General features: G+C 45.4%; 1 protein-coding gene across 19 annotated transcripts in view; it reads right to left on the bottom strand.

The window, feature by feature from the left end:
* NIN (ninein) overlaps window positions 1-15,717 on the bottom strand; it is a 96,101-nt gene that overhangs the window by 54,246 nt on the left and 26,138 nt on the right. For 10 of the 19 annotated variants that reach the window (XM_073211263.1, XM_073211261.1, XM_073211252.1 and 7 more), the window contains 2 exons: window positions 11,355-11,444; window positions 9,642-9,811 (listed from right to left, as the gene is read on the bottom strand). The exons of 2 other annotated variants lie outside the window; for them this stretch is intronic. In XM_073211263.1, coding sequence (XP_073067364.1) covers window positions 9,642-9,811; window positions 11,355-11,444 — 260 coding nt within the window. Of the gene's footprint in view, window positions 1-9,641; window positions 9,812-11,354; window positions 11,445-13,228; window positions 13,288-15,717 lie in introns of those variants that run through there. 7 more of the 19 variants (XM_073211268.1, XM_073211254.1, XM_073211255.1 and 4 more) reach the window with 2 other exon arrangements.

Raw genomic sequence — 15,717 nt, 5'->3', positions numbered from 1 at the left:
GTTCAAAGGAACAAGAGGCTCCAATATACTGTTCCCAAATCTCACGAGTCTATGAGACTGGGTGCATATGTCTGATTCCCTCTCCGGATAGTGCTTCCCGGCTCCCTTCTTACCCTGACTCACCCTCAGTGAACGAGAGACCAAGTGTAGGGGTTATAGTACAGACATGGGAGCCAGACTGCTTGCTTCTAAGTCCTGGTTTACCTACTGGGTTGGGCGTGGACAAGTTTCTTATGCTCTTTTGCCTCTATTTTACCATATGTAAAATGGGAATAAAGTAGTACATATTTCAGAGCTGGTCAAATGCTTGGAATTGTGCATCTCTACCTCCACATAACAAGTACTATAAAATTTGTTATTTTTAACATGTGTTATGTAGGACGTATTACATTTAGAGTTGCAGATTTCTTTTCATTACCCTGTTTAAATGAGAAGCATGACTTAGGGTGGTCTTGGGGAGGTATCAATTATTCATGTAAATCATGTAAATTTTTTTTTTTTTTTTTTTTTTTTTACAAACTAAAGATATATATAAACCTTTATTTCATAACTTTGTCATAATTCACGTCCTCATAAGACATGTACTGGGGAGGTATCAATTATTCATGTAAATCTGTAAGAAAAACATGAAGTCCCTAGCAGATAGGCAAAGAATACACACAAGCAATTCACATAAGAAGCAACACAATCAAACAAATATGGGGAAAGGTTCAATAGCAATCAAAGGATAAATCAGAATGAAGAATCATTTTGTTCCCATTAAATTAGCAAGACATTTAAGATACAACTCCTACTACCATCAAGGTTATGATTTAAAAGTGGCCTGTTTATATGATTTAAAATAGACTTCTCCTACTATGAAGGCTATAATTTAAAATAGGCCTGGTTATATGCTACTGATAACAATGTAATGGATATTACCCTTTTAGTAAAGAAAATGGCTTTATACACTAAAAATCATAAAAATGTTCACACACTTTGATCTTATAATTTCATGATTTTCAATGGCAATAAAAGAAAAAAAATATGTGTAAACATGTACATTCAGTACTTTTTGTAGAAGTATTGAAAACACTTTAAATATTCAATAACGGGGCGTAAAGTATAATGACACATCATCACATAGTCATTAAACGCGTAATTACAAAATCATGTAGGAACACAGAAAAACATCTTATGAAATTAAATGAAAGACCATAACAAAATGTATCTACACTAAGATTACTGCTGGCAAAATATTTATAAATATTAGACAAAGACTGGAAGGAAATAAAGATAATAAAAATACATTTGGTTGAGGGGCTATGGGAACAATTCTGTTTCCTTTACTATTACAGATGTTTATGCAGTATAAATAGGTACTACTTCATTATTTCTTTTGCCCACCTGCCCTCAAATTCTCACTAAATGAATTTCCTATGACCTGGAGGTAGGAAGAAAGGGAGTGTTCTTTTCCCTTTGGGACGTACGCCTCCATAATGTCCCTGACAGAAAGGGAAGGCGTGGTGGGAAGCCCTGGTGCTGTCCAGAAGGGCAAAAGCTGCTGATGCCCATACTTCTTAGCAGAGGGTGGAAATATCTGCACACTCAAACCTTGGCTGCTGTCTTAGCAAAGATCTGGCTTTACTGAATGAAGCTACTTTGATAGCAAATAACCAGCCCATTCTCTGTCCAAGATCTGCACTGGGGACCGTGAGCATCGCCGTCCAAAAGAGGCATTCTTGTGGCAGCCCAACCCACTGGCATCAAGCCGGGCACAGCTTTCTAAACCCCAGGCAGCACTAAATGAGTTCATAGGAAGCCTTAGGGTGAGTGGTGGTGGGGTGAGGGGGAACTTGTCTTAAAATCTCTAGGGTGACAGTTTCCCGAGCATGTCTCCCGCCGCCCTGTGTAAGAAACATAGATGCAGCTGCCACCAGTCCTGCTAGAAGGTGAAGCAAGCTTACGCTAATTGCTATGTTTTCATTCCAGGACCACTTCAACTGGAGATGGAGTTCGCCCCCCACATATATGTGCCATGCTTCTCTCCAGTCTCCATGAAGAGCTGTGTTTCTTTAACGAGAGGGAGGTAAGCACATGGCCGCTGAACATTTGTTATTAAATGGCAGTTTCAGGGGTGGAGGGCTTCAATTCATTCACAGCTCATTTATTTTTGTTCTCATTGCCTGGAGCCAGTAGTTCCAATTAAAAAGCAAGGGGAAGGCAGGGGAGAGGGGTGGCAGGTTAGAAAGTTGGGGAGATCAGATCAGTGGCTACTGGACCACCACCAATAAAACAAGGCATCATTCTGGAACGAGGTCCTTCCCTTGCTGATGGTTCACACAGCACAGTGAAAGCCAGGCAGGTGGCCTCTAGATACAGATCAGCCATGAGCATTGCAAAGGAGATAATCATGAAAATCTTTGGAAAAATGGGAGAGGAAGAGAGGGACAATTGCTGAGATGTATTCTCAATACTAATTCATGAAAAAGGATTGCTAATTTCTTTTCCCTTGAAATCTTACGTAGCCTCTCGTTGGTAAAGAATGGATATTAATAAATTCTAAAAGATCATTCCGTGGGACTTCAGCTACTCCAGACTCTGGAGACTGGCCGAGCGCATAGGCACTAAGGCTGAGCAGAAAGGCTGCGCGGGCGGAGTCTGGCTCTGCACACTGTACGAGCCCTAGTACCTTACTTCATCGGCAAAGTGTGGATGACCCTCCTAATGGACACACGGAGGCGTATGACTGGCACTTAGAAAACGCTGGCGATTATTATTTCAGCCAGCACAATGACGTGGTTAAGGGTTTGGACTACAGAGCTGGACTCCCTGAGTTCCATTTCAAACCCACTACTTACTGGCTACACCATCTTGGGTAGGTTACTTACATCTCAATGCGCCTCAGGTTCCTCATGGGTAAGCGAATAGCAATACCCACCTACAAGGGTGTAAGTACTTAGAACAGTGCTTGCTACAAATTAAGTGCTGGATGTCTGTTAAGCAAATAAATATTACAATGACTCTTCCTACTGCTTGGGTGTTCAAAATTAGGACAAGGGCAGAGGAAAGGAATAGAAGACAGATCAGCAACGGCTTCAAGAACAAATCTAAAAGAGACTGAGGAAACTGTAGCTTTGAGCAGAGTAGCTGTGAAGAAGCAATCACTTCTGATTCAGCTTAGCAGCAGGGCGTCTCTGGGGGCCCTCCCCATGGGGACAGTGTCCCCTGGTGGCCACACGGGCAGGGGCTGCCTGCACTGCCATATTACCATGCCTGGGGTGCTGGCCAACAGCCTCGTTGAGAGCAGACAGAGGGGAGATGGTCAGAGGTTGCCCGGCCCCCGAAATGGCTGCTGCAGAAGGCAACCCTGGCCCACCTCAGGCAGACAGAGGGAGGGCGTGCCTGACCTCTGAGCTGTGTATCTCAGTGTCATACTGGCCATCATGGCCAGCTCTCTGTCGTCCTATAGGTGGACGGGAGTGCCCCCCACACGTGAGCTGCACAGACTGCAACTGCTTTCAGGAAAGGAATCCTTTTTTGGGAAGGGCACCTGCTTTGCTGGACTGCGGAGCAGATGGCCCGAGCCTCTCAGATCCTGGGCTTCAGCCCCGAGGCTGGGCCAGCATCTGCAGCTTGCGGGCTGGCGTGGCCCCCGCCCACAGCAGCCCCTGCGTAGCCCCCACCAGCCATCTGCTCCGCGCAGGCCCTGTGCCCCGCAGGATGGAGAGCTAATTAAAACGATGGTGGGGCACACATGGGCTGTTCTTTCCCAGCAGAGGCTGCTACCTCAGCAGCCTTAAGTAGACTTCTTTTTTTGAAAGGGGGAAAGCCTTGTAAGCCCAGAGGAAGGAAATTTACTACAATAACAAAGCTCCCCTAACAAACAGCTGCAGTGTCCCTTTTACAAGCACCACACTTAGTTAAGCACCGGAAGCTTCTGAAGAAAAACAAATGTTTAGGAGAATGCTTTTGATAGAAACTTTAGGCCTTTTAAATAGACAGCATCTATGGCGTATTTAACTAACAGTCTTGTGTATTTAAAAGGCCTGCACTATGAGCCACGTACTGGAAGCTGAGTGTGCCCGGCAGGGCTGGCTACTGTTTCTGCAGGGACACACTTCCTGGGACTTCGGTTCATTTCCCACTATCCTGCTGGTGAAGGCAAAGTGGGCAACAGAGGGCTGGACAGCCCAGCTCCCAACCTCGCTGTTCTGAACCCAGGGACAAGCTGCTCTGCTGCTAGGCTGTCATGACTAGAATGCAAATCAGTTCCTTTATCTTTAAAGACATTAAAAGCTACCATTAAGTGCTGGGGCTAACAGGAATTACTATATGATTTTTAAGTAAACACACATTGAGATGAGACCTGCTACAACACTAAGAAGCCTCCAGTACTGCTAGTGTGAAGAAAACGCTGAATTTAAAAAGTTGAGCCTTAAGCCTCTTCTCCTTCCAAGGTTGGGGACTGCTTTTGGTTCAGTGGATTTTAAAGTCCTTAAGGGAAAGGGATTTTTAAAATACATCTGCTCCTGATATCTTGCCCATCAGAGCTGCTCTCAATGGATAGCGAATCTTGCTTTTCTTTCCATTTGGAAAATACCTAATGATCTGGTTGGAAATGTAACCATCATCACTAAACTTGATTTTTGATTTTTTGTTTATTTTCAATTTAGAAAATAAGTATTAGAAATTGTTGACCTGGAAGGAGATAGGGGTGTGGGCTGGACTCCAAGGAGATTCCCTCTGGGATCAAGTCGGAAAGACTGACGAGAACTGCTAAGCTGGAAGGTCTGCAAGTTGCAGCCTATGTTACAAGAGGCTTCCTATTAGTTTTGAAGAGGCTTCTTACATCCCTTTCAAATGATCCATAATTTTATCCTGAATGAGCATTTCATCTCTGGGATTAGCCAGATGATTTAATAAGATTTAAGAAATATAAAGGCAACTAATGGGATTCCATTAATGAAAAATTGAACCTGATGACGTCACATCACTTGATGGAAATTAACTGCCATCAGTAATAAAACTGCACAGTGTCGAGTCAATACCAGAACAAAAGATGTGATAGGGGAAGGATGGGAAAGTAGGTACATTTCTACTAAACAGCTCTTGGCAGAACTTCTCTCAGTTATTAAGAAGTTTGCTCCAGGATTAGTTTCTCTATACAATGTAAATAAATAATTCATGAAGTTAAACTGCATATGTGAAAATGAACATAAGGAGAATATATATGTTTCACACTTCCTGAAGTTTGATTTTGGTAGGGTAGTAAAATCAGTTTTGTTTTGTTTTGTTTTCTGTTTCTATCTTAGTTTTTACACAACCTCCTACCACCCAGCCTCCTGCCCCCACGAACCAACACAAAGACTCGATTTGCTTGTCCATTCTTGGCTAATGAATTGGCTTTAACTTTACTCCCAGGTTCTCACTTAAGCTACATGGTTCTGGCTTACAATACTATTGTCTGCCGTTGGAAAAATAATTGTTTAAAGCCTCTTGCTCTTGATAAGGATCTTACTAGACCCGATTTATTTCCCATGGAGGAAAACAGTTAACAAGGTGTCCCCTTGTTTTCAAGGAGGGCAGAAAGCAAACTGACCCTGCCTCAATTGTATTAATTGAGCAACCTTCCTGCCAGGTCTAAGCAACACAGAACAGAACTGAGGATCAGTTTTGTTTTCTCCCCCCGTTTTCCCCTCACCCTCAGAAGAAATGTGAGCATGACATTCAAAGTCAGTTCAGTAGCCATTGCATGTAAGCATATAAAAAGGAAAGCAATGTACTTTGGAACCTAAAAACTCACTTCTGTTTCTTAAGCAAAGCAAAAAACAATGACAATCAAAACTTTCATACCTTCTTCTGGAATCAAGAATCAAGAATGTGCCCTTTGTTAGTCTGGAGTAACTCAGAATAGGATGTCCAACTGAACTGCCTTGAGTGAAAATGATCCCAGGAAAAAAGAAAAATCACCACTTTCTTTTCAACACCACCCCAGATGAGAGGTCAGACTCCCAAGGGACCCATTTGCCAGATAAACATACTGAATTGGAAGGTAATGTATGTATGCTTCAGCCTGATGGAGGGACTTGCCTGTCGCTTGTGAACTAGCACATTCTGCTTCAGGATTTCCAAATCAAATTCTGAAACACATTTTAGTGCCAAAAGTTTAGCTAGATTACAGTTGTCTTTCCCTATGGAATGGCTTTATGGCCTTGTAAACAACTTGGTAGGGGAGCCATGCTTAATGACTAGGTTAGATATTTTATGTTTCAGTAGGAAAGAATCAAATTGCCTGAATAAAGCTTGTGTGTGTGTGTGTGTGTGTGTGTGTGTGTGTGTGTGTGTGTGCGCGTGCGCGTATGTGCTGGGGGTTGGTAGGATGGACACGATCAAATGTTTATAATTTATGTTAGGGCTTTACCATATATGAACTGAAGCAAAGGTCAAACACAATAAGAAAGCACTCCTAACAAGGTTTATTCTCATGTATTCTACTCAGGGGACTAGGCCGAGGTTGCAGAGTGCTTGCTGCCCCACAGTAACAGCATGACTGTCACCCAGAGCTCTGTGTCACCACGGTGTGCCATGAATGGGAGGACTCCAAGATACTGTGCCTCATTAAGCCTGAAGCTTCACATGGGACTTATATTAAAAGGAAATGTAGTTGCTTGAAAGCAACCTGTATGATGGCGTGACGCTCACTGCCTGCATTTCTGTGTTTTCTTGGGTGGCTGGAGAGGGTGGAGTTCCAGGTAGACTGTAGAGAAGTGAGATGCCGAGAATGACCTATAACTGTGGTTGCATATATGTGAGAGAAGGCATATGTGGTAAGGATGTGGGAAAAACACTGTGAGCCACTAACCCGGGAGCGTAGGTATGAGCGCAGTGCTAGCAACTCCCCTGCTGCGGAACCCCAGAGGGAGGGCCAGGGATACTGTTTTAACCTCTCAGGATATCGCTCACTTATCCCTACAGGATGAGTTCCTAGAAGGCAGTGAGCCGCCCTGAGGACAGCTTTGACAGTGCTTGTGAGACCATTTCATTCCACTGCTCACCTTTCCCCAGGAATTTGTTCAGATAAAATAATTATTTGATTCATCCAAACTAAAATTAGTGTCCTGTTAGGTAGCACCAGTTAGGTTCCCCTTCATTTAACTTCTGACAAAAGATTCAGGTCCTTTGTCAAAAAACTCTAAAGTCACTTTAGGGAAAATGAGGCATGTCTGAAGGCGGGAGAAACTGCAGTCCAAAGGCAGGCAGGGGTTCCACCTTCCCTGGGCCAGAAGCCAGGGGTCTGCGAGCCCAGGGCCAGCTGCCCACCCGACTACCCTGTGAACTACTAATGTCGGGGGACGTGACCTCCTCACTCCTTCCATACTGCCCAGCGGCACAGAGAGGAAGCAAGAGCCCCTGGTAAGAACACAGCAAAGGAATAAGGTCTTAACACCCAACGGCAAGACACAAAAGGGCCTCAGTCAAACCAAGGGAGAAAAAGATGCCAACAGTACAACACAGAACTCCTGACAGATTCTGAACTGCTTATAAGTTACAAATAAATAAATCTCACAGGTCACTGAGAATTTTCCCCTCCCCACAGTTCCCATCTGGGGGCCCCTCTAGAATACGGACAATCACCAGCCCTCCAGAGAGACCCAGACAGCTTCTGCAGAAGAGACAAAGGTATTTCTAGCACAAGCCCGTGCTACCAGGAGCATGAACTTCTGTTGGTCAACTGAGTGGCTCTGAATCACTGAGGCTACTATGGAAACTGGCCAGGAAACAGGAATGCTATCTGGACACAGCAGTGTGCAAACAGCCCGACATGTGGTGAAACTGTGCTGCCAGACTACATATCTGTGAGGGCAGCATGTGTGACCTGCAGCCATGGTTACTGCCAAAGCTGCAGCTGGCTCTTCTTACTGCCAACAGGAACATCAAAATGTCATATGTGAAGCTATTAACTTTTTTAAGTGATGAATTGATTTGAAAACTGACAGGCTCCATTCAGCTCACAAAACACTTCATTTTTAGGCAAGGAAACAGCTGGATGAGCTTTGGTTTGAGTCCACATTCAGCAGTTTAAAAATGACAGGGTAAAAGGGTGCTGCCTGGTACTCCTGTAGGCTTTCTGGGTGGGATATAACAGCCTCTCCGAGTTGAGTCCATAGGAGTCCTAGAGGAGAACAGACATGGGGACAAATGACCCTTCCCCTGCCTCTGTTTGCTGTCCGACGGAGGGTGGGTAGGTGAACACTAAGACATCCACATGTAGCACTAAAGCTTCCACATATAGCACCCAGGTCATGCCTAACAGGTTCAGAGGAGTTCGGGAAGCTAAAGTACGACTCTCCTAATGTACCCTTTACTAAGACTAAGCAGTAAGATTTTTCCCAAACTCAGACCTTAACTCTTACCTTTATTGCTATATCACTGTCCTCAGGGCCTTCCCTGTCCTCAGCCTCACACTCCCCTTACACCATCTGGGGGGTTTCTATTTCTCTTCTCCGGCTGCTTTGTCCTCTGTTCTTGCTCACATTTCTGCCACTGCTCCTTCACTTCTGAGGGTACTCAGGAGGACAGATATCACTTGTTTTTAAACAATGGTGCAACATTCTGATCAGCAGACCAGTCATGTGTCTTCTAAACTGCAGGATTTATGGCTGCTTTCATTTCTGTTTGGTACCTGGGCAATTTCTAGTTCCCTTTTGTTTATGGGTTTTCTAGGAAGTTGAAGATGCTAGACATCTGACTGCTAGAGACATTACTGGAGCAAGTTTCCTGCAGATCTCAGCAAGCTGCATATGGACACTGGACAGCAAGGAACACACACATGCACACACTCAACTTCGACAATCTTTAAGTTGAAGTACTTTGTCTCTTTTCCAGTTTATATTAATATCTGCAATATTTGCATCTCCACTCTGAGCTGGGATTTGCAAGAAATATTTAGAGCTTGCTCAGCATGGCATTTTCAATCATGTTCTATAAATGGCATGCTGGTAAATGAGACATAAAGAAAGAATAAAGAAAATGTTACTGCTTCTTCTTTACTGGTAGATTATGGTGATGTGGGAAATAAAAGAAGGGTGATGAGGGAGGCCGGCGAAGGTCCTCTGGCTGCTGGAAAGCTGGCCGCAGCTGTGCACCACAGGCCCAGCACGAGGCACCATGGCAGCAGCTGAGACCGTGACAAGACCCAAGCTTTAAGGCTGCTCTGTCCTGCCACAAAGGAGGAGGTGCCGCCTCTCAGAATGCCTGAACACACTGCTTTCGTTTCCTCCCTCTCATGAATGCTATTTCATAGTTTGCAGGTGGGAGGCTGATTAGCTTTTTACATAACCAGAAACAACAGTGCCATGGAGAAGAGAGAGAGTTCCAAGAAGCACTAGAAGTGGCAGACCCCAGACAGCATGAAAATGACTGAACTGACAATATAAAGTTCACACAGAAAGGTCAGCTCTCCAAATGTTGAAGCAGAGACAGAACATTCAAAGTACAGAGAACGATGTATACCCAAAGGCAGGTGACAGACTGGCAGGTAGTGGGCAGAGAAAAGTCGTCATGCACCCCCGTTCTCCTGTCTCTGAGCCACAGTGACGCGGGTACCCACGCGTGCCCGCCCCTGTGGTCCGGATAGGCGCACGTGCGCCTGCCCTTACCTCACTGCCATCACCGGCTGGCATGTGTGCAGGTCGTGCTTCTTCATCTAGTGGCTCAATCACTGTTACCTCTGCAAACTCCTCCACAGATTCTTGAAACTCAGGCAAGGACCTTCGTCCATAACGCTTTCCACCTCTAACATATTTGGGCTGAGCTTCTAGTGAACAGTCTGGGCAAGAAGACAAGAGTCGAGGCCACATTACATGACAATTGCAGCTCTTAATTGACACTCACAACCGTCAGACACAGCCTCTTATACCAGCCCCAAAATAAACCGCCACCATTGCCAGCTGTGGTGGACGTGGGCGTACATGAGCCACCAGGTCAGATGCAGAGCAAGCTTCTAATTCTGAATGATTTACAGTACCCCAAGTATATTATATCTCTGTATAGGATGGGAGAGGTGCAGTGCCGGCAGACAGGGAGTTGACTTAAAAGTACAGAATTAAGATCAGGACATAGCAAGGGGTTGGAGTTGCTTTTCTGTTTATATTAAGTTGCCATTTTGCAGACAGAGGGGAAGGGAGAGGGACAGATCATATTAACAGAGACATGTTGGAGGAAATCTTGGAAAATAATGATAAAATGAATACCACTTGAGCACTGTAAAGTTAGTATTCACACCAATTAGTCTGAAACACACCCTCTTGTACCTCAGTGACGCCTTTGTTAACCATCCCACTTTCTGATCCATCAGACAAGCAAGATGACAGAACAAAGAAACTGACACAATGGATCCTAATCAATTAATGACAGCTCATCACTTGCATGATACCTGGCATCAAGACCTCATTATAAAATGTAAAGTTGTTGAATAAAGTAGCAAATGCAGAACTGGGTCATGAATAATGGTGTATCATGCTTCTCTCTCTTTATGAGCTTCAGTGTTATACAAAATAAAAAGGAATATGTACCAGGTGAATACCACCACCTCTTCATCTTGAAGGATTTGAGCCTTCTGACAGAGCACGTCTTGGGTTCAACATTCACCACCTGCACCACCACCGGCCCTGTTCAGCCACCAGCACCATAACCACCACCATTACCCACCGACCTTATAATGGGCAGATTCAAAGCAATCAAGTAAATACTTCACTCTATGCATATGCCATTGAGATACAGACTTGGCACCTTGCACCGGACTAGGAGAGTAAAATACTCCATTAAAATACAAAACATTGGCAATGCTTTGATCTCAGTTCTTATCATCCACACAGACATAGTGTCTCTCTGGAGGATGTACTATGTGTTCTGTTTGAATGTGACAGTCCTAACAAGGTATGTCTGGACTCAGACGTGTAGATTTTTAGATGAGGTATGCACACATATCATCAAGATGAGGGTTGTTGATTAGATAAGAGCTAAAGGAACAAACACCCTCCCTTCTCACCACTGAAACTGTGTGGGACCAGCCACTACTTTGCAGTAGCTTCCCCAGGAGGACTGGGGACTCTGGCTCTGTCCTAGCCTCACCTCATGCCCTTCCTCTGGTATAAGCTCAGATTTCATAGATGTGGACAGAAGCATTCTGAAAATGCTCAGCAAAGCTCAGAGTGAAGTATTTATGCTTGCTCTGTAATTCTAGTGATATTTATACCCTGCTTTTTAAAAAGTCCCAGCCAAGTCATTTTATTAGGTCGAGCGATTCTCTTACAGGCAGTGCTTAAGCATATACAATTTATATTGAAAATCACATGCATATTTGAAGGTACCTTTTATGGGAAGGCAGTGTGTCAGCCTGTGAGTATTCAGGAGCGGCCCAGACACCCGAGCTGCTTGTTCGCAGCTGACACCCATAGATGCTGGTCAGATAAGAGGCAATGCAGAACCATCTTGAATTTATTACATATTCTTAAATTTTACTGGCAGGCAACAAGATACACCATTAGCAATGATGGGGGTTTAGACGAGATTAAAAGGAAAACTCATAATGCTGGAAAGTGAAACACCGTGTTTCCTCAGCACGAGAACACAGTCACAGTCAGGGGATGGTTGTGGCCAAGGAGCTCCTAATGCATGTTGCATTTTTTCAGAGAAAAAAGTAGTGGGACAGAGCATCCATCTTAAAAAAAAAACACTGATTTCATCCAAAGCCTACCTGTGATGAAAGGTTCCCTATTTAGGATTAACCACTTAACACCCCATGCCGTGTGGGGGGCAGTAGTAGATTTGAAACAGCTCTTGTTCCAAGTAAAGAAAGATAGGAGATTGTGAATCCTTAGGGACCCTCTGGGGTTTTGGTTTATTTATTTACTTTTGCATTGACAGGAACTCAAACATTTACTTATTTATTATTATAAATATTTTTGAGCAGCCTTTAAGTTAATATCTTCCATAGAATGTACATAGATATACTAAACCATGTACTCTTTGTGGAATAAAGATCAACACACACAGGAAAAACAGGATGCTGAGGTCTCCTCATACTGAATTTCCCAAACCACTGATATGACCAATAAAGAATAAGACTATTCACACCAACTAAAATAGTTACTTCTTTGATGACTCACTCACACATCCCTCTCCTGGTTACAGCATGAGTATCTTTGCACTAACAGGAAAGGAAAGGAAGAAAAACAGTAAAAGTGAGGAGTTCTGGAGAGAACAGTCCACAGCCAAGTTGTGGCAGCATATGAAGACACTGAGCCTCCTGAGCAGCCTCACTCGGGCCTTGAGAAGTCCACAGCAGCAGACCACCCAACAGATTTTAAAATCTTCTTACACACCCAAATTAAAGAATGCTTTACCCCCTCTTTTCCATGCCCAGTGAAGACATGCAAAACCACATCCCCAGGGCAAAGTTTATTTACATGCTGAGCACATGCAGATGTAATTTACATATTGTAGGACTTCACAGTTCATATTTCCTGGAACAACTTTATCTATGCCAAATAATAGGGGGTCATTTGGTGCATTAAGAAATGAAATTATTTGCAGCGCATAGCTTCCTTTATTGTAGGTGTAAGTAACTGCTTCAATCATGAACTCCAAGGAGTGTTATGAAATGCCAGTGAAATGCACAACCTATAAAAGACGGCCATGCTTTCAGTGTTTTATTTCCTTGAACATATATTTATGATTCTACCTGGACTGCCAGGACTCTAAGTCATTTTTCCCTTCTTTCTTATTTTCCATCTCTCCTATTTGGCATCACTACATGAAAATAAAAATGGGCTTTGAAGGCAGACAGTCAACGGCAGCCTGCCCAGAGCAGTCTTGGACCCCCCCTCCCCAGAGAGCTTAATGTGGGAGGTACCAGTCACAGTACCGAGGCTTTGAGGCAGTGCTACCTGACCTAGTTTAGACCATCTAGGTTTTTTTCCAAAACCAACACTTGGTTATGAGTAGGGGACAACAGAGAAACCTTGATTCAATCCCCTAAAGATGCTGGAGTAATATGGAAGCAACCAACAGTAGCAGCAGAAAAACAAAATCTTAATTGGAGAATTTAAAAGATAAAAAAATAGAAATACCATTTTTTCTAGCCTTACAAATGAAAACTGGCTACTCAGACACCACATTCTTTTTTTATTCCGTGTCTCATTTGTCCCAAGAAGAGAAACTCCAGACTTGTGACAATGTTTACCTTCTAGAATCAGGATGAACCATGCGCACGTATGACTTCTGACCAGAAGGTCTTGCACTTACAGTAAAAGGAAAACTGAAAGACAATGTCAGGGAGAAAGAACACTCAGGGGATAAGCCAGCTACAGGCAGGGAAAACAACGGACCCTCACCCACCCAGGCCTCTCCCAACTCCCTTCCTTCTCCAGCTCTGGGCAGGACGGAGCCCACTCCTCTCTCCAGGGACTGACTGCAGCCCCGTGTGGCGCAGGGTGCCACTTGGAACACTCTGCTCCATGAACAGCCGAGGGCAAGGCAATGAGGACCCAGGAGGAGGAGGCGGTCACTATACTATCCAAAAGCCTAAACACTATTTATATCCAGTGAGTGCTTTCTTGGCAAAGAACAAGCTTAGGGCTGGAATGAAGTGCTGTCCACAGCACACTCACGGGAAGTTAAAGGAGAGTTTCAGAGATGCCTCCAGTAGCAGGTAGAGTCACTTAATTTACATTTATTGAACACCTGCCATGGCAAAGCCATTATGTCGTACCTGTTGAGGGATAAGATGGATATTTTGTCATTTGTTTACTACAATACTCCTGTTTCCAAAACTGACCTGAGGATATACCCTGGACAGAGGAAAGCCCTGCCTTTATGGTGCTGATCGTGCAGGCCCTTGCTTTCTGCTTCCTTTCTGCCCCATTTAGTTAGCCCGGGAAATCATCCCCACCAGTCTGAGGCCCTCCATCCTGCATTTCTGTTGAGCTTACAGGATTCTCGAAACCCATTTGAAAATGAGTAAAAAATGAAGCATCTGCAAGCCTCGCGACAGGCACCTCCAAGGAGCCTCACTGGGAAAAGGTGGGGGGTGCACAGCGGACGACCACCACCAAGCCCCGCGGCCCAGCCCCTCCTCCTTGCCTGCCGGGAGCCCCCAACACCCCGCAATCACCCAGGGCGCAACCCCACCCTGGAGACTCGGCGGGAGGAAGGGGGGGAGAAGAATCCAAGGGGAGACCGACACTGAGACAGACAGACAGACAGAGAGGAGTATTAGAGAGACTGACAGAGAGACAGATGGAGAGAGAGAAGGGGGTGGAACAGGAGCGGAGCGGAGACGGAGAAGCCCACGGAGGGAGAGGGAGGGGAGAAAGGGATGTGGGAAGGGACCAAGCAGGAGAGGAGAGAAGGGTAGAGGTGAGTTGGGCAGGTGGAAAGAAGAAAGGGGTGAGGAGGGGGATGGCCCGAGGAGTGGGGGAGAAGAGAGGCCAAGAGAGAATGAGCAACACGAAAAGGGTATCAGGAAAGCCCTCGGACATTGCCGCCACCCCTCAGCCCCTCAGTGGGCTCCCCACCTCTGCAGGAGATCAGCAGCGAGCAGGGTTGTCGCCATGCAGTTTGTGGGCACAGCCCCTTCCAAGGCAGCTGCCCCTGGCCGCCAGCACCACACACCCCGGCGGCTCCCCTCACCCGGAGCTGCCATGTGAGATGCCCGTGCTCCACGGGGGCATTTGAGTCCTCACTGGGTGCAATGATGGAACTGTAGGCATCTCCACAGCAGTTCTCACCACCCTTTATGATGTTTCCTGCTGGAACACAGGGGCTTCTGGGTGCAAAGGTAATGGGGGTGGCTCTGATTAGCCTCACCTGGGAGGGAAGCTTGTTGGGGAAGGTCGGCACCCCACAAGGGGGCCTAGTGGGTGGGTGTCTCCTGACTACCCCCAGGGCTCATCAGTCTGACTGGATGGTCTCTTAAACCCTAAAGCAGTTGAACATTAGTAACAGCAAAAACTCTGAGTTGATAATGGTGAAGACAGGATTGTTCCCCAGCCTTCTCCTAGAGCCCTGCACTTTGAGCCATTTGGGAAAGGAGGCAGAGATTCCCATTTCACCTAACTGAATCCTCCCCACTGTTGAAGGTCTGACTCAAAACTCATTTCGTTCAAGTAACTGCTAGGCACAACGTTCAGGAACCTTTTCTTCTAGGAATTTAAGGCAATCTGCACTGTAAATAGCTACCGATTTAATAATGGTCATGGTCATGTTCTTCTAAAAGCATTTGACATGTTAGAATTACCTACCCACCTGGACTCTAATGCTTTCCAGGGTGGTGGGGCTTCATGGGAAGAGCCTGGGTTTTGGATTCAAGAGGACCTAGACTGGACCTGGACTGGGCCCTCCAACCTCATCAAGGTCAGGAGTACTTGAGGTCTCCAAGGCTTAGCTTCCTCATCCAGAGCCACGGGGGAAAAGGACACTGCCCTGCCAGGGGGTCCGGGCAGCTCCAGCCACACCTGTCAGGTCCCTCCCTGCAGGATCCTCTGTGGCCAGCGGCAGCCTGAGGCTCACAACCCTGTATCCTGAAGCACATTTCTCTGACCTCACTTCTTGGTAACAGCTAAGGATCGTGGCAAACGCGTAAGAACATTATCCAGCCACTCACCTCAGAAACTGGAGCTGCCTCCAGTTCATTCGCACCCAAATGTCCTCTTCCTTTGTCAGCTTTCCCTG

This window comes from Manis javanica, chromosome 8 (genome assembly GCF_040802235.1).
Source record: "Manis javanica isolate MJ-LG chromosome 8, MJ_LKY, whole genome shotgun sequence".
In the NCBI taxonomy this organism is placed as follows: domain Eukaryota; kingdom Metazoa; phylum Chordata; class Mammalia; order Pholidota; family Manidae; genus Manis; species Manis javanica.
The sequence above is the reverse complement of the archived record's forward strand: the minus strand, read 5'-3'. Positions and strand labels throughout refer to the sequence as shown.